Here is an 18,466-nt window from a genome sequence, read left to right as displayed (position 1 = left end):
GTATGATAGAGGGAAGTTCGCGGCGAAATCGATGGTTTTCGTGGCAACTTCGTCTTTCATTTGTTTCTTCATTTCTACTTGTCTTATTGATTAGGTAGGTTTTTGTATACCTACCAATAGAAAATAACGTACCTACGAAAATGCATTTACTTAACACTATTGCACTATTTGTAAATGGCATAAAACATACCTAACTATTAACTACCTAATTTCAACTTCAACTTCAACTTCAACATTTATTCAGCAAATAGGCCACAAGGGCACTTTTACACGTCAACATTGAATTTACATACAAGCAAAATAGTAATAATTATACATCAACAATTATTAAATACAACTACAACTACCAAATCAAACTAACGTAATACAATTACTTAGAGATGTATAAGGTCTCTTAATGTCGAATTACATAAAAAAACTATAATAATAATATTAAAATAAAAACAAAACAGATACATGGAAAAAAAAATCTAAACTTATTTAGAGGTGTAAATGTCTCTAAGTGTCAGAACTAAAAAATAACATAGTTTATCAAATTATCCTTAGAGATGTATAGGGTCTCCAAGAGTCACAATCCTGTATGATTAACACATTACGAGAAAAAAAAAACATACGAGAACCGAATGAGGCGTCTCACTGCAATTAAATTAAAAAATAAAGTTACTAAATATATTCGTGTTAGCTTAAACAGACCCGTCTCCACAAACAGCACCCGTTCACGAGTACGACGCGTATCTCAGCCATCGCCTCCCTCAACCTTCATTCGGGAAAGTCAACCTTAATACTTTTAAGAGCTTTTTTTTAGCTTTTTTTAATTAAGAGTCATTTCATACAATAGAAATAACTAATTGTAAGTAGGTATACGAAAGTCGTACAATGTGATCAGCAATCAACCTAATGCCATAGCAAGTCATGACATACATTTTTACCGAGATATTGACTAAAAGCAGTCGTATTTATGTTGATAGGCAGGTAGTGTAGGTACTAAGTTTCTACAGTTGCTATTTTCATTTAAAAGTAGCTAGGTATACTAAAGCAGCCATACTCAAAGGGTTCCGCGACACCCCTGAGAGTAGAGAGAGAGTAAGAATTTAGAATTATGCTTATTTAATAAAAAAATATACTTCTAAAAACTATTGTTTTATTGTAGGGTTCCATCAAGTATTTCGCTTTCCAAAAGGGTTCCGTCAAAAAAAAAGATTGAGAACCGCTGTACTAAAGGATTGCAGCTTTTTACTAGACTAGAGTATTACGTAACTTGTTATCTATTAAGCTTCAAGTCAAACTGCCTGCCAGTTAGGTTTTTACGTATAAGCTCGCTTATTAATAACTTATGTAGGTAGGTATTCCGTATTCGTAATATATAACAAGGCTGTTTCTAAAGTGCCCTGTATGTGGAACGTGGAATTCGGCCACAGTAGATAAATTTCCGCAGTAAACCTTGTTTTATACGCACGCAGTAATTTTCCCCCCTTTTTAGGGTTTCGTAGTCAATAAGGAACCCTAATAGAAGGGTTACCAATCACCATACATATACAGTATTATCTTCGTCAACGCCTAAACTCAGGTGACCCTTAGGAATAGATAACCGAATTACATTTAAATTACGCTTACGAAAAGATAAAATAAAAAACCGGACAAGTGCGAGTCGGACTCGGCACCGATGTCGCTGTCTTAGTAATAGGATCCCGTTTTTACCCTTTGGGTACGGAACTCTAAAAATGGGATAAGCTATTGTAAACGTTTTTTTTTTTCATTTATTTATTAAAGTCAAGTTGCCACAGCCACCGAATGAGTAGTACTACCGTACAGAAAGGACACTTCCTACAAAACCGAAGTTTGACAGCGATTCAGGGTCGAATCATGATATCCCTTTCTAACCTATGGCACTATCCCTTTCGGCTATTTAGGGTTGTCAAAATTCAAGTAATTTTCTTATCTGTGGTCATGCACGCAAAGGTAATGCTGATCCGAACGGAGCCGAGTTTGCCCAAAGTCAGGGGTGTCTCCCCACTGCCACAGCCGTACCTACTGCTCATAATTCCATACTGTTCCCAAACTTTGTAATTCGTAAGTAGGTACGTGAAATCGCGTGCATTTGCCCCCATTCACATTCCCATGTAAATTCCACCATGCACGGCCGATAGCATCTTACTCGTATTCGCCATAATATACGTTCCGATTTTCCGAAGCAATATGCGACAGTAAAAAGATTTGCCAATCTACGTACATTAGTTTAGAGTAGGTACCTATCAAAATACTTTGTTATTGGTAATTCAATGTGAAATAACAATTTAAAGTCTCGCATTTTTTACACATATTTAATTACACAAAAGGGTCTACCGCGATATAGTTTGTTTTACCTTAAATTCTGACGTTTCAACGGAAAGATGGGATGCAACTCAGCTGAAACTTCGGGACTGAAAATGCAGTAATAAAATAAGACGAGATGGGAAAATGGGGACAGGGGTTTAGGAGATTAGAAGATATAAGCTTCATAATTCATAATACATATTTTAAACTCTAAATAAATCGTGATTGCTAATTTAAATTATTGAACAGATACTTAAGCAACGCCCATTTAAAAACTCTGAGCAATAAATGCCATATCCGAACTCCGTACTCCATGCGACACTAATAGTAGGCGAATTAATAAACTTTTTGACGTTAATAAATTACTTCAGTTCCCCGCTTACAGTTTAAATGCTAGTAAAAGCCCCGCTGAGCACAATATACGTATGTCCTAGTATAAATAGCTGCCTATTTTTTGTTTGCAAATATGATGACGTACTGCTACAGAAATTTGTTATTCGAGCTTCTAAAATACTTAACCGATTTAAGTTTCGTATTTTATTTTGTTGCCAATTTTTTTAACCATTAACAATAGGGTGCTTATAATCTTGTGTCAGTAACTTCCTTCAATTTAAATCTTTTATATATTGATTTAGGTAATCGTTCCTTCTTAAGAATACTTTTAAACATTAAATAAAAAATCTATTTATGTTCTTAACTTTAAGACCCCTTATGCATCGCAATGTCTGTTATTTTCGCTTTGGTGAAAAAATACGCACGCTTTTGGTTTTAACCAACATAGTTTCACCTTAATTAAACTTCCTGCACTAAATTAGTGCTTAATTGCGTATACCAACTAGATAATAGATCAGATAGATCACTCAGTATCAAAGCAGTGTATTTATGCTTTATGCAGAAGCTTTAAGATTCAAAATCGCCTAACAAATTTCCCGACCTGACCGTACCTCGTACCGCCAAGCTCGCTTCCCTTAATTATGAAGTTGCTAATCTCCGACGTTTGTCTTCATTATGAACTTTGCATTCTCTACCGATGCCATGGGCTCATGCACGAAGAGGCCTAGTTGGAGCAATATGGAACGGCCTTAAAGTCAATACAAGCCCTCAAGCCCTCAAGCTTTGTGAAGGGGGGAACTGCGCTGGGAAACCTGGAGGCATGTTTGGAAATAGTCACGTGGTTTTTCATAGCATCTGTCATCATTACATATTTTATCTTTTAGTTTAGCGTTTGTCAATGTGCGGTTGTCATCTTGGCTAGGCCTGAGCGCCTACCTTATTATACTTACCTACTTTACTCTTTGGCGCCTACCGCGAACATCTAAAATTGAAGGAAAGTTCAATCGAAGAGAAATTTCTATGCTCGCCTCTGAATTGCACTAACAGTAGACAAAAAAAGCGGCCAAGTGCGAGTCGGACTCGCCCATGAAGGGTTCCGTATTTAGGCGATTTATGACGTATAAAAAAAAACTACTTACTAGATCTCGTTCAAACTAATTTTCGGTGGAAGTTTACATGGTAATGTACATCATATATTTTTTTTAGTTTTATCATTCTCTTATTTTAGAAGTTACGGGGGGGGGGACACACATTTTACCACTTTGGAAGTGTCTCTCGCGCAAACTATTCAGTTTAGAAAAAAAAAGCGGCCAAGTGCGAGTCGGACTCGCCCATGAAGGGTTCCGTATTTAGGCGATTTATGACGTATTAAAAAAAAACTACTTACTAGATCTCGTTCAAACCAATTTTCGGTGGAAGTTTACATGGTAATGTACATCATATATTTTTTTTAGTTTTATCATTCTCTTATTTTAGAAGTTACAGGGGGGGGGACACACATTTTACCACTTTGGAAGTGTCTCTCGCGCAAACTATTCAGTTTAGAAAAAAATGATATTAGAAACCTCAATATCATTTTTGAAGACCTATCCATAGATACCCCACACGTATGGGTTTGATGAAAAAAAATTTTTTGAGTTTCAGTTCGAAGTATGGGGAACCCCAAACATTTATTGTTTTTTTTCTATTTTTGTGTGAAAATCTTAATGCGGTTCACAGAATACATCTACTTACCAAGTTTCAACAGTATAGTTCTTATAGTTTCGGAGAAAAGTGGCTGTGACATACGGACGGACAGACGGACAGACGGACAGACGGACAGACGGACAGACAGACAGACATGACGAATCTATAAGGGTTCCGTTTTTTGCCATTTGGCTACGGAACCCTAAAAATGATATTAGAAACCTCAATATCATTTTTGAAGACCTATCCATAGATACCCCACACGTATGGGTTTGATGAAAAAAAAATTTTTGAGTTTCAGTTCGAAGTATGGGGAACCCCAAAAATTTATTGTTTTTTTTCTATTTTTGTGTGAAAATCTTAATGCGGTTCTCAGAATACATCTACTTACCAAGTTTCAACAGTATAGTTCTTATAGTTTCGGAGAAAAGTGGCTGTGACATACGGACGGACAGACAGACGGACAGACGGACAGACGGACAGACGGACAGACAGACAGACAGACAGACAGACAGACAGACAGACATGACGAATCTATAAGGGTTCCGTTTTTTGCCATTTGGCTACGGAACCCTAAAAAGGCATGTTTCTTCCAGAAAATGACAGAAAACAAGCAAATAAGCATGGCCGCGAGCTGCATCGCGCTCCGCGGCGTGAAGATCTTCCTGAACGCAGGCCGAGCCGCGGCGGCAAGGAAGGCTTCCTCACCCCCAGTAGTGAGACGCAAGCCTAAACCGCCTGTACCCGGGGCTAAGCCGCCGCAGAAAGTATTCGATACTCTGATTAAGAGCACTAAGTTTAACAAGTAAGTTTCTTCTAAGAATCAGCCAAGCGGAAAAGACTTCGCCTCCAATAGTGAGACTCAAGCTTAAACCACCTCCTGTGCCTGGTGGTTTAGGCTGAGACTCAAGCCTAAACCACCAGGCACACAGGAGGCGCGCCGGCAAGGAAGGCTTCTTGACGTCCAGTAAGTAAGGCGCAAGCCTAAACTGCCTGTACCCGGAGCTAAGCCACCGCAGAAAGTATTCGATACTCTGCTTAAGAGCACTAAGTTTAACAAGTAAGTTTCTTCTAAGAATCAGCCAAGCGGAAAAGACTTCGCCTCCAATAGTGAGACTCAAGCTTAAACCACCTCCTGTGCCTGGTGGTTTAGGCTGAGACTCAAGCCTAAACCACCAGGCACAGGAGGCGCGCCGGCAAGGAAGGCTTCCTGACGTCCAGTAAGTAAGGCGCAAGCCTAAACTGCCTGTAGCCGGAGCTAAGCCACCGCAGAAAGTATTCGATGCTCTGCTTAAGAGCACTAAGTTTAACAAGTAAGTTTCTTCTAAGAATCTGCTAAGCGACAAGAAAGACTTCGCCTCCAATAGTGAGACTCAAGCCTAAACCACCAGGCACAGGAGCCGCGGCGGCAAGGAAGGCTTCTTGACGTAAAGTAAGTAAGGCACAGAAAAGTCGCATAAACTTAACTCATATTAAAAATCTTTTCCCTCGCATTTCAGCACCTCACTTGTAGCATTTCAGTTGATCCTGGCGACTCGATGTTAACTCATATTAAAAAGCTTTATGACCCGGTCCCAGTGTTGCCAGATCGTACCTTTTAGTACGGTTTTACGTACTATTTTTTGACCTTGCGTACCTTTTTTGTACGCAGCGTACATCGTACTAAAACCGTACTTTTTGATGTACAATTGTTTATCAACTTTTTTTTTCGTTATATTGGTTCAGGATGGTTTGTTCAGGGCAAAATATCTAATCTGACAACAATAGCCACCATAAAAAGCGGCCAAGTGCGAGTCGGACTCGCCCATGAAGGGTTCCGTATTTAGGCGATTTATGACGTATTAAAAAAAAACTACTTACTAGATCTCGTTCAAACCAATTTTCGGTGGAAGTTTACATGGTAATGTACATCATATATTTTTTTTAGTTTTATCATTCTCTTATTTTAGAAGTTACAGGGGGGGGGACACACATTTTACCACTTTGGAAGTGTCTCTCGCGCAAACTATTCAGTTTAGAAAAAAATGATATTAGAAACCTCAATATCATTTTTGAAGACCTATCCATAGATACCCCACACGTATGGGTTTGATGAAAAAAAATTTTTTGAGTTTCAGTTCGAAGTATGGGGAACCCCAAACATTTATTGTTTTTTTTCTATTTTTGTGTGAAAATCTTAATGCGGTTCACAGAATACATCTACTTACCAAGTTTCAACAGTATAGTTCTTATAGTTTCGGAGAAAAGTGGCTGTGACATACGGACGGACAGACGGACAGACGGACAGACGGACAGACGGACAGACAGACAGACATGACGAATCTATAAGGGTTCCGTTTTTTGCCATTTGGCTACGGAACCCTAAAAAGTACCATGTACTATAGAAAATACACGTTTCTTTAGTTGCAGTCGGCAGTTGTGTCTTTCTTACCTGTGCTTTGCTAATAGTAATAGTAATATCGTTTATTGCAAACCAATACAGTACAATAGAATAGATGTTACAATGGAAAAAGATGACATGGCACCCTGATAGGTTATTGGCAATTATCCATAAAACTACATTAAATAATTTATGTGTAATATTATTCATATTGCTTTGTGATTGCTTCTAATACAGTTGCTCGAGGAATAATAAAAACGCTAAAAGAAGTTAAAAAAATGATAAAGAATTTGTTCTCGGGCTGTCAGGTACCTAAATCCTACTTTTATTAATAAAAAGGGAAGTTACATAATTATTGTTACTTATCTGCCAACTTGTTTATCTCACCAATCTTATTCAAATGCATTTCTTTTTAATTTATATACTTATGTACATTTGCATATCCAGTAAAAAGTTACTTATACTTGGTCAAGCAGATCTTGTCAGTAGAAAAAGGCGGCAAATTTGAAAAATGTAGGCGCGAATGGATATCGTCTCATAGAAAATTTTAATTGCGCGCTTTTTTTTACTGACAAGATTTGCTTGACCAGCTAATAGTCATCTGAGTGTATTTCGTTTTATTTGGCATTATTATCCAGATTACAAAACTCAGGTAGTCAAAATTCAGCCAGCCATTTATAGCCGGTCAAACAACTTAGTCAGTATAAAATGGCGCGAAATTTAAGTTTTCTATTGGACCATAACCCTTCGCACCATTTTTTTTAGATTTGCCGCTTTTTTCAACTGACGGAAATGGCTTGACAAATTTTATTTTTCATGTACCTATATCAATGCAAACAAAATTGGTTAACTATGACGTGACACTACACTTATAGTTGGTCAAACCAATTTGTCAGTCAGTAACAATCAGGAAAACTATACTCATCCACCCACCATACCCCCCCCCCCCCCCCCACATAGAAATATTGTTTCTGTAAGATAATTTTACTAATAAAAAAACCGTACCTTTTTCATCAAAATCGTACCTTTTTTGACGTACGACTGTACATAAGCTGGAAGCGCTCTGGCAACACTGCCCGGTCCACTTCTTTCATATTTATAGTACACCTAGCACTTTTCCCTCGCATTTCAGCACCTCACTTATAGCGCTTCAGTTGATCCTGGCGACTCGAACTTAACTCATATTAAAAAGCTTTATGACCCGCTCCACTTCTTTCATATTTAAAGTACACCTAGCACTTTTCCCTCGCATTTCAGCACCTCACTTGTAGCACTTCAGTTGATCCTAGCGACTCGAGCCGGTCGCTCGCGCCATGCCTCACCGGAAACTTAATGACAAGACGCTCGAAACTTTGCACAAGTGTACGAATTTTAACAAGTGAGTGCACTTATATTTTATGAGCATCGCACAGAAAGGATAAGTCACGCATATAAGAACAATGCGGCCAAATCCGTCTGCGAAAAATTCTTTATCAGCACGTGTTTGCTGTGGTTGTAAAAACTGAAAAATAAAATTTATCTAAGTATACAAAATATAAAAATAATTTTCGAAGTATAACATATAATGTAGGTAGTTTAACTTAGTTACCTACTTACTTAAAATTAGGTGTTGGGCATTTCTATTAAAAGTTCTAACCAACTTGCATTTTACTCTTTGATCCAAAAAACAGTCTCCAGAATTTCATACAATTGACATTTATTTCGGTTTGTAGCCAAACCGACCAAAACAAATTTAAGGCATTCTTTTTCTTACTAAAAATGAAAAAAGCTCCTGATTTTAAGTAAGAATTAATATAAAAATTCTCGATTCTAACACAAAAATTCTAGGTAACTATAACTTTAAATTGTAAGTAATGCCCTAGCTGTTATGGTTTTAATTCTTCAGAAAGCAGCCATGTTGACGTGTAAAAGTGCCCTCGTGGCCTATTTGCTGAATAAATGTTGATGTTTGATGTTTGTTTGATGCAGGTACGAGCTAGAAGCGCTGTACACGATGTATCGAAACTTGGTAACGGCCGCGCAGTCGGCCGCCCCGGCTGGCATTGGCCAGCCAGCTCCCAAGACCGACGTAAGTTGTAATAATAAATTCGGTAGAACCTAAAAGCATTGACATATATATCTAAGGACGCTTACGGGCACTAAGAATGGTGCTCCGATGGTGCTAAATAGTTCAGTGGTGTCACTCACGAATTCGAGCCAATCGTGCAGTCTGGGATATATGTCAATCTATCTATCTATACATATAATAAAGCTGAAGAGGGTCGAAAGTCTGTACATGGAAGATATTCGAAAAAAAGTTGGTTGGGGATACTTAGAATCGATAACAGAACACGTTCTAACAGTTTTTAGAATTTTTGTCTGTTTGTCTGTTTGTCTGTTTATCTGTTTATCTGTTTGTCTGTTTATTTGACCGCGCATCACGTGAAAACGGCTGAACGGATTTTGATGCAAACTTTACTAATCTGTCAAGAAACTGCCTGGCCCTATTTTAGGCTAGAAAAATTCAACCCCTAAAAGGGGGGGTGGCCACTACACTCAATTAAGTTATGTTTGCACCTGAATCTTATGGCGCTAACTTAAGAAAGTGGTGCACACTTTTTTTTTGTGAATGTACTTTGTAAAAAAAACAACATTTTTCTTAGTCAATGTCAAACGTCTTTGCAAATACATATTAAATCACATTTATAGACGGGTCTATCGCGGGTTTATTGACAATAATTAACATTATGTGAAGTGGGTGGTTTGAAAATATGATGTCTACCCCAAACTTTTTCATACACTTTTCGTCGGGTAGTTGCACAAATCTCTGTTTTGAAATTTTGTTGGGACATCAGTTAGCCGCGACCATGACCAGTGAAACCTGTGTCGAAACGTCGGTAAATAAAGGTAATAAAATAAATTTCGAGATAGGCCCGTCTATAAATGTGAGTTAATATGTGTTCGAAACGCGAAAGTTTTTAAATAGGTATTAAGTAATTGTAAATGTCAAACAATTTGGGACTTGCATTTTAAACGCGTTACCATACCTATCCGAAAAAAACGAATTTTTCGCGAAATTCTCGCAACGTATTGAGGTTACAAGGTAGCACGGTCTCAGGAATCTGAGGAAGAATCGGAGACGTTCACGCAGTGCGAAGAACGGTTGACCGCTCAGCGGATTCGCACGACAGACGCGCTCGACGGTAAGTACTGCGGTGCATCAGCGGGTACTGGAGAGTCCTGCACACACATTAACCTACATTAATACTATTGTTCTGTGTTTAAGCACTGACAGCCTGGACGCTTCGGGCCTTCCTCCCTACGCGGAGCTCGGCCTTCGGCCTTCGCACTTAGACAGTTATACTATTGTTCTGTGATTAAGCACTGACATCCAGGACGCTTCGGGCCTTCGGCCCTACGCGGAGCTCGGCCTTCGGCTTTCGCATTAGATATCCACACCAAAATTCAACCATTGCGGCGGTGTCCCTGACATAGCCTCTCTCAATTTTTTCCATCAAAAAAATTCGCGCTCGCTACGCTCGCGTTTTTAACTTTTAAGGTTAAGCCTACTTTGATAAAGGTGGCATTCTGGGCATCCTACCGAGCGACTACTACTACGACGGACACTTCGGGCCTTCGGCTCTAAGCGGAGCTCGGCCTTCGGCTTTCGCATTTAGACACTGATACCATTGTTCTGTGATTAAGCACTGACATCCTGGACGCTTCGGGCCTTCGGCCCTACATGGAGCTCGGCCTTCGGCTTTCGCATTAGATATCCACACCAAAATTTCACGTAAACCACTGCGACTATGTCCCTGACATAGCCTCTCTAATTTTTTTTCTATCAAAAAAAATTCGCGCTCGCTTCGCTCGCGTTTTTAATACAATTTTAAAGGTTAAGCCTAATCTGATAAAGATGGCATTCTGGGCACCCTACCGAGCGACTACTACTACGACTTAAGCACTGACATCCTGGACGCTTCGGGCCTTTGGCCCTACGCGGAGCTCGGCCTTCGGCTTTCGCATTAGATATCCACACCAAAATTTCACGTAAACCACTGCGGCTATGTCCCTGACATAGCCTCTCTAATTTTTTTTCTATCAAAAAAAATTCGCGCTCGCTACGCTCGCGTTTTTAATACGATTTTAAAGGTTAAGCCTAATTTGATAAAGGTGGCATTCTGGGCACCCTATCGAGCGACTACTACTACGACTTAAACACTTACATCCTGGACGCTTCGGGCCTTTGGCCCTACGTGGAGCTCGGCCTTCGGCCTTCGCATTTAGACACTGATACTATTGTTCTGTGCTTAAGTACTGACAGCCTGGACGCTTCGGGCCTTCGGCCCTACATGGAGCTCGGCCTTCGGCTTTCGCATTAGATATCCACACCAACGTTTCACGTAAACCATTGCGGCTGTGTCCCTGACAACATTACTCCCATCTCTCAATTTTTTTTCTATAAAAAAAAATTCGCGCTCGCTGCGCTCGCGTTTTTAATACGATTTTAAGGGTTAAGCCCTACTTTAATAAAGATGGCATTCTGGGCACCCTACCAAGCGACTACGACTTAGGCCAATTTATAATTACATTTTTTTACACTGTTAAAAGTAATCCCCGGTACATACATATATGTAGATATTTAGTTGTGCATACATAAACATAACTGTAAATAAAGTGTAAATACTCGGCCTCAAGTTTTTGATATTTATAATATTCTCCTTTCCTGTAATCTTACTTCTAACTAATATAATATTAGACCTAAATTCGAAAGTTTGTTAGGAAGTATGGATTTCTATGTGTATAAATCTTAATTTTTCATGCTCAGAATGATTTGACTGGAGGACAGAATTGGATGATATTTGCTATGGACATGTTTTGGATAGGTACACTCAAGAACGTAAAAATACAAAAGTAGTACTGTATTGTCCGTTATACACCTTTTTTTTTTTTTTTTTAAGAGGGGAAATGCTTTAAGCATACCACCCGGCGCGGGGACGGGCCGGGATGGTTATGTGGGACTCCCTGTTGTGAGCTAATGAGACCCCAGGTTTACCCACTAAAACCCCTCTGTTGCCGCCTCGCTGCTATAAGGCGAGGTCCCAGGAACGCCGAAGTACTCTTCCGCAACCTCACCAGCGGCCGTCCGGACTCGGACCCGACTCTTGGGGAAATCACCCCTTCACCTCATTGGGCGCGTTGGCTACACATCGCGCCCGCCCACGCAGGGGTCCGTTATACACCTACTATAACTCTGTGTCGTTTAAATCACGTCTAATATTGGAATAAGGGCGAAAAAAACTATTGGTTTTGGAGTGTAGTTTTGTTTAGTGGTAAGTACCTACCTAATTGTAAAATATTTTATCTGGACTTCAGTCCGCTAATCGTATCCATCTGTCAACTTTACTTCAAGTTCCGCCTCCAGGGGAGAGAAAGAGAAATTAGGGATGAATTAGCTTACTGACACAGACCGAATTCCACGCGGGCGGAGCCGCGGGCACAGCTAGTGCCTAATAAAGGTGACGTTCGAATGTCAGCAGCAGCTGCATAAGGTGACAGTCCATTTCCTGCAACCGCAGCTGCACTACTGTTCATTTTACTATGGAAATTGACAGTAACAGCGACGCGTTCAGTACCAGTTAGTGCAGCTGCGGTCAGAAATGGAATGTTAGTACCCCTGTTGCGGTGGTAAGCGCTGTATCTGTCAATTTCCTTGATAAAATGAGGTATTTTCGCAGCCGCATTACTGCCGTGATTATGAAGTTCATTCCGTCACTCATTTTGTCAAACAACGACGCCGCAACACTAATTCAGTTGCAGTTGACATCATTCACCTTAACGAAAATACTCTCTATAGCACATTGAACTTTTATTACTTGTAAGCAAGTTTTAAATTTATTAATAATACCTACGTTTTACCATACCTCCCATACAACTTAATATTATATAAAAACCCGATCGTCAGGAGGTTAAATTGTAAATTCGAAATCAAAAACTGCAAATAACAAAATGAAAACAAAAAAACCGGCCAAGTGCGAGTCGGACTCGCGTACCAAGGGTTCCGTACATTACAAAATTTTTTTTTTTAATGAAAAGTGAGTAAAATGTCTTTAAAAACCCGTAGGGGTCAGATCAAAATCTAAGTACTTAAGTCCGACTCACGCTTGACTGCATATTTCTAATAGGTTTTTCTGTCATCTATAGGTAAAGAACTATTTTATGTATTTATTTCAAAATTTTAGACCCGGTAGTTTCAGAGATACAGGGTGGGGAATGGTAATTTTTTTGCCTATTTTCTTGAATAACTGCTAAACTATTTATCTTAAAATTATAGAAAAAAATATTTGAGATTCTTACAATGAGCTCTTTCATTTGATATGTAACACGATATAGTTTGACAAACTTCTATTTTTAATTTGCTCATTTACCCCCCAAAAGTGGCCTGCATATTTAAATTTTATTTGTTTACGTTACATGTCCGTCTTTGGGTCACAAACTTACATATGTGTGCCAATTTCCAACTTAATTGGTCCAGTAGTTTAAGAGAAAATAGGCTGTAACAGACGGACGGACAGACAGACGCACGAGTGGTCCTATAAGGGTTCCGTTTTTTTCCTTTTGAGGTACGGAACCCTAAAAACATTGAAGCTGATCTTTTGGAACAAGTAACTAGCCAATAAAACGTTGTATCGTTACAGGAAAAACCAAATTTGAAACGGCAATTTGCCTATGATCTTATTGCCCCCTATTTATATGGTGACCTCGATTCTGGCACGCAACCTAGGTCAGAGCTTAGGGCTTATGAGCAAAAGCTAGATTATGAGTGGGAAGATTTAGAGTGAGCCATGGTAGGGAGTTAGTGCTGTGGTGTGAGCAAGCAGAGGGGCTACCGCGAAAACGGAAATTCGCAAATTGCGGGGATCTTTCTGTTTTACTCCAATGAAGGCATAATTAGAGTGATAGAGAAAAATGCCCGCAATTTGCGAACTTCGATTTTCGCGGTAGACACCCAGGTCTGACCTGCCGGCCTAGCCAAGCTGACAATCGCTATCGCTTCAACAACGAAACGCTTTGTGTCTCTCTATCACTCTTCCATATTAGTGCGACAGTGACAATTGCGTTTCGATCGCTAAGGAGCGTAAGCGACTGGCACGTTGGCTACGCGGCCTGCAATTTCTAGGTAGGTACGCGTGTGCAGGATTTCGTTTGGAACGAGACTTGGACTTCATTGCAAATCTGTAGTAAGCCGGAGGACTATTCTAACTTAGAAAAGCTTAACTTGATCTGTTATTTCCAAATACAATTTACGACGCAGGCTTCGTGAAGTGCTTAAAAATTTCGAGATTTTTAAAGTTCTAAATGTTCTAATGCCCCTTAACGATTTTATCAACGTCACCCGTTAGGATAATGCATTTCTAACGAGAAATAGTAGTTTATGCAACAGTGATATAATAAGGGTTCTTAAAATTCAAGGGTCGAAGTTACAAAACGAGACGTAGTCGAGTTTTGTAAAAAAAGACCCGAGAATTTTAAGAACCAATTATGAGCTGTTGCATACATTACTTTTTCTATGACAGCTGCAGCAAAAAAAAAAAAAAAAGTCGAGTTTTGTAAAAAAAGACCCGAGAATTTTAAGAACCAATTATGAGCTGTTGCATACATTACTTTTTCTATGACAGCTGCAGCAAAAAAAAAAAAAAAAAAAAAAAAAAAAAAAAGAGTTATTATTAAAAAAAAAGAGTTATTATTAAAAAAAAGAGTTATTATTAAAAAAAAAAAGAGTTATTATTAAAAAAAAGAGTTATTATTTAAAAAAAATTGAGTTATTATTTAAAAAAAAAAAGAGTTATTATTGTAAATGAAAACATACCTCTTTCAATCAAGATGATCGGAACTTGTATCTTTAAAAAAAATAAAGCAGTTGTATTATACTCATAAGATGACTGCTAGCAGTCATCTTATGAGCCTATAGACAAAGCATTCAAATGACATTGCTTTAGATATCACTGTCAGTCATTTAATTGACACATTTAAGTGCTGGAGTAGAAAAATAGTAGTTTATGCAACAGTGATATAATAAGGGTTCTTAAAATTCAAGGGTCGAAGTTACAAAACGAGACGTAGTCGAGTTTTGTAAAAAAAGACCCGAGAATTTTAAGAACCAATTATGAGCTGTTGCATACATTACTTTTTCTATGACAGCTGCAGCAAAAAAAAAAAAAAAAAGTCGAGTTTTGTAAAAAAAGACCCGAGAATTTTAAGAACCAATTATGAGCTGTTGCATACATTACTTTTTCTATGACAGCTGCAGCAAAAAAAAAAAAAAAAAAAAAAAAAAAAAAAAAAAAAAAAAAAAAAAAAAAAAAAAAAAAAAGAGTTATTATTAAAAAAAAAGAGTTATTATTAAAAAAAAGAGTTATTATTAAAAAAAAAAAGAGTTATTATTAAAAAAAAGAGTTATTATTTAAAAAAAATTGAGTTATTATTTAAAAAAAAAAAGAGTTATTATTGTAAATGAAAACATACCTCTTTCAATCAAGATGATCGGAACTTGTATCTTTAAAAAAAATAAAGCAGTTGTATTATACTCATAAGATGACTGCTAGCAGTCATCTTATGAGCCTATAGACAAAGCATTCAAATGACATTGCTTTAGATATCACTGTCAGTCATTTAATTGACACATTTAAGTGCTGGAGTAGAAAAAATATATTATAGGTATAAGTGGTATAATAGACCGCAACGTGCTAGGGCTACGCTGCGCATTGAAGCCCCTAAACAAAAAAACTAAAAACCGGCTAACTGCGAGTCGGACTGGCGCACGGAGGGTTCCGCACCATCAACAAAAAATAGAGAAAAACATCGTGTTTGTTGTATGGGAGCCCCCCTTAAATATTTATTTTATTTTAATTTTAGTATTTGTTGTTATAGCGGCAATTAACAGAGATACCTACATCATTTGTGAAGATTTCAACTGTCTAGCTATCGCGGTTCTTGAGATACAGCCTGGTGACAGACGGACGGACGGACGGACAGCGAAGTCTTAGTAATAGGGTCCCGTTTTTTACCCTTTGGGTACGGATCCCTAAAAACTGTGCCAATCGCGTGAGGCGACGTTGCTCGTTTCATTAGAACCCCGATCCTCACGTTTTAATATCGTATCGACTTACATATGTATTTCATTGTAATACGTACCAATGAAGTAATGGTAGCAATTTCGTTAATGGAATAGCGTTACCTACTTGATTTCAATTTAACCAATTGGTATTGCTAATACTAACCAACCAGCGATACGAGTATATACCTATAGACGAAAAGAAACAGCTCTCAGTACATTGTTGACTTCGAAAAAAAAAAGTTGGATGACTAAAGGACCATCTCCATAAATATAACCCGCTCTCAGCTATGCATATTACCAAATACACCATATCCCGCTATTATACATATGTATAGGTAAAAGTTGTGCTGGGGCAGATCTGATAGGTTGTGACTGTGGTTGTGACATACGTAACTACGTCGAAAATTCAAAAGGTAAAACCACGGTAAAACGTATGGGTAGGTAAACGAATAGGTTTCCTATTTTTTCCACTTATATCGTAAATAACTGTTATATTACAGGGCATAGACCAGAGCACCTTCCGCGACGTAATGCACAACACCTTCGACCTGGTCACCGAAGAAGCGATCTTGGAGAGAATCTGGGTGACGTGGGAGCGCCCTTCTGGGGGCGAGGGCGCCATTAAATTTGAAGCCTGGGCTAAAGGCTTGAGCCAACTGCTGAAGGGGACTGAGGATGAGAGGAGAATGCACTGCTTCGCGGTTTATGATCTTAATGGGGACGGATGGATTACGAAGGACGAGATGTTTTTACTGTTGAAGTAAGAATTTATGAGCTCATTCCTGATATATTTTTAGCTTCGGGTTGTTGCCCCGGGCTTCTTTAGGATGCGACCAGGAGGGCGTTAAGATGAGGATGCTATCGTCATTTGCTTGAAATACATACTTAGATGTTTGTTACAAAATCCGACCGCATATAACTATCCACGCAGTCTTGTCTGTCCTCTTGTTTGGAAGATCATATGACAGTCGCTTTCGTATAAACTTTTTATATTTTTTATACTACGTCGGTGGCAAATAAGCATATGGCCCGCCTGATAGTAAGCAGTCTCCGTAGTCTATTGACGCCTGCAACTCCAAACCCTCCGCACCCTCGTTGAGCTCGTTGAACTGGTATCAAGTGATAAGTAATCCGCCTTATGCTTATGTTCCGGGAACATAAGTATTTGATATTGATATTTCAGGAACTCACTCTTGAAGCAGCCAGGGGACGAAGACCCGGACGAGGGAGTGAGAGACCTTGTGGAGCTGGTTCTTAAGAAACTGGACGTTGACAGAGACGGCAGGGTTTCCTTCGAAGATTACAAGTTAGTTGTCTAATAATTATCTTATACGGAGAGATCAGATATGTAAATTAAATTGGGAGTACATTTCCGAAGACTTCCTGGTACCAACATATAAAGAGACCAAGCTGGTTTCTAAGCGGTCTGGTTGCTAAGAGTAGTAAGTAAACAATTACTTCCACTATCCGCGTGGACTTGCCTATTCCTAGAGTGTTTTTGCACAAGCTCGAGCTCTCTCAGCCATACAAACGAAATATCCAAAATTTGACACTGAAATTTGAACCTAAATTGTAGAAAATAGAGTCAATTTTGCGTTGTTTGAAAATTGAACGAAACAAAGCAAAAGCTACTCTGTTCCAATTAAACATGGTTTAAATTATATCGAACTGAATAGATACTATAGGTAGGACCTTGGGCCTTAGGAGGTTAATTTGAAACTTGTTTCCCCGACTAATCTTGATATGTCCTAAGTTACCCACCTGGGCTGGGAGATCAGGGCGTCAGTCGATAAATACCAGGGTATCTGCACTAAATCTTGGGATCAGGAGCCGAGCTAGCCAAAGATTAATGTTATTATTTTCAGACAAGCAGTGGAACAAGAGCCCTTGCTGCTAGAAGCGTTCGGCCAGTGCCTGCCGTCGAAGCGACATTCGGCCGCCTTTCTTAGAACACTAGTCACTAAGTGAAATAATAGAATAAGGACTTGAATAAAATAGGCTACTTATATGTATATAATAATTAATAATAATGCTTTATTATACTTACATTTTAATAACAATCCACAGCAGACCACACGAAAGTATCTTATACCTTTAAACGAGCAATTCTTCTTTGTTTATTTATTTATATATATATTTCGGGGATCTCGGAAACTGCTCTAACGATTTCGATGAAATTTGGTATATGGGGGTTTTCGGGGGCAAAAAATCGATCTAGCTTATCTCTGGGAAAACGCTCATTTTTGAGTTTTTATATGTTTTCCGAGCAAAGCTCGGTCTCTTAGATATTAATAATTTATACCTGACTATTACCACTATTAAATTATACCGTACGTATTTGATAAAACTTTGTGTAATGGCATGAAATGTCTTCAGAAGGCGTTAATTGATTTTGTAATCTAAGGTAATAAGTAATAAGGTAATCATCGTAAATAATTATTGAGTTTTTACATTCTCGCTATCAACAATACAGATAAAAAATAAAAATTACATCAGGCCCTATTTGACACAAGATAGCGCACAGGTGATAAGGCGACATAATTTCAGAAATTATGAATAGGTATGCTTAAATAGAACCAGATAAAATTGCACTAACACCTTCAGCATTAGAAGAAGCAAAGCGGGTGAAGTGGTCAAAATAATCTGATTTGGATATT

General features: G+C 38.5%; 1 protein-coding gene across 1 annotated transcript; it reads left to right on the top strand.

Annotated features, from left to right (window-relative positions):
* The first annotated feature begins 4,921 nt into the window (after positions 1–4,921).
* LOC134647574 (calaxin) lies at positions 4,922–17,785 on the top strand. The gene is made up of 5 exons (XM_063501928.1): positions 4,922–5,137; positions 8,681–8,780; positions 16,310–16,569; positions 16,993–17,115; positions 17,675–17,785. The coding sequence occupies exons 1-5, from the start codon at positions 4,932–4,934 to the stop codon at positions 17,775–17,777; spliced, it is 792 nt and encodes a 263-aa protein (XP_063357998.1). The 5' UTR covers positions 4,922–4,931; the 3' UTR covers positions 17,778–17,785.
* The last annotated feature ends 681 nt before the right edge of the window (positions 17,786–18,466 follow it).

This window comes from Cydia amplana, chromosome 4 (genome assembly GCF_948474715.1).
Source record: "Cydia amplana chromosome 4, ilCydAmpl1.1, whole genome shotgun sequence".
NCBI lineage: Eukaryota > Metazoa > Arthropoda > Insecta > Lepidoptera > Tortricidae > Cydia > Cydia amplana.
This window is presented reverse-complemented; position numbering and strand designations above follow the sequence as displayed.

What these genes read in the sequence shown, in the direction of transcription:
- LOC134647574 (XM_063501928.1), top strand. Translation starts at nt 4,932, where the DNA reads ATGACAGAAAACAAGCAAATAAGCATGGCCGCGAGCTGCATCGCGCTC. An exon ending in GAGATGTTTTTACTGTTGAA is followed by an intron (nt 16,570 to 16,992) that starts GTAAGAATTTAT and finishes TTGATATTTCAG; the next exon opens with GAACTCACTCTTGAAGCAGC. An exon ending in GTTTCCTTCGAAGATTACAA is followed by an intron (nt 17,116 to 17,674) that starts GTTAGTTGTCTA and finishes TATTATTTTCAG; the next exon opens with ACAAGCAGTGGAACAAGAGC.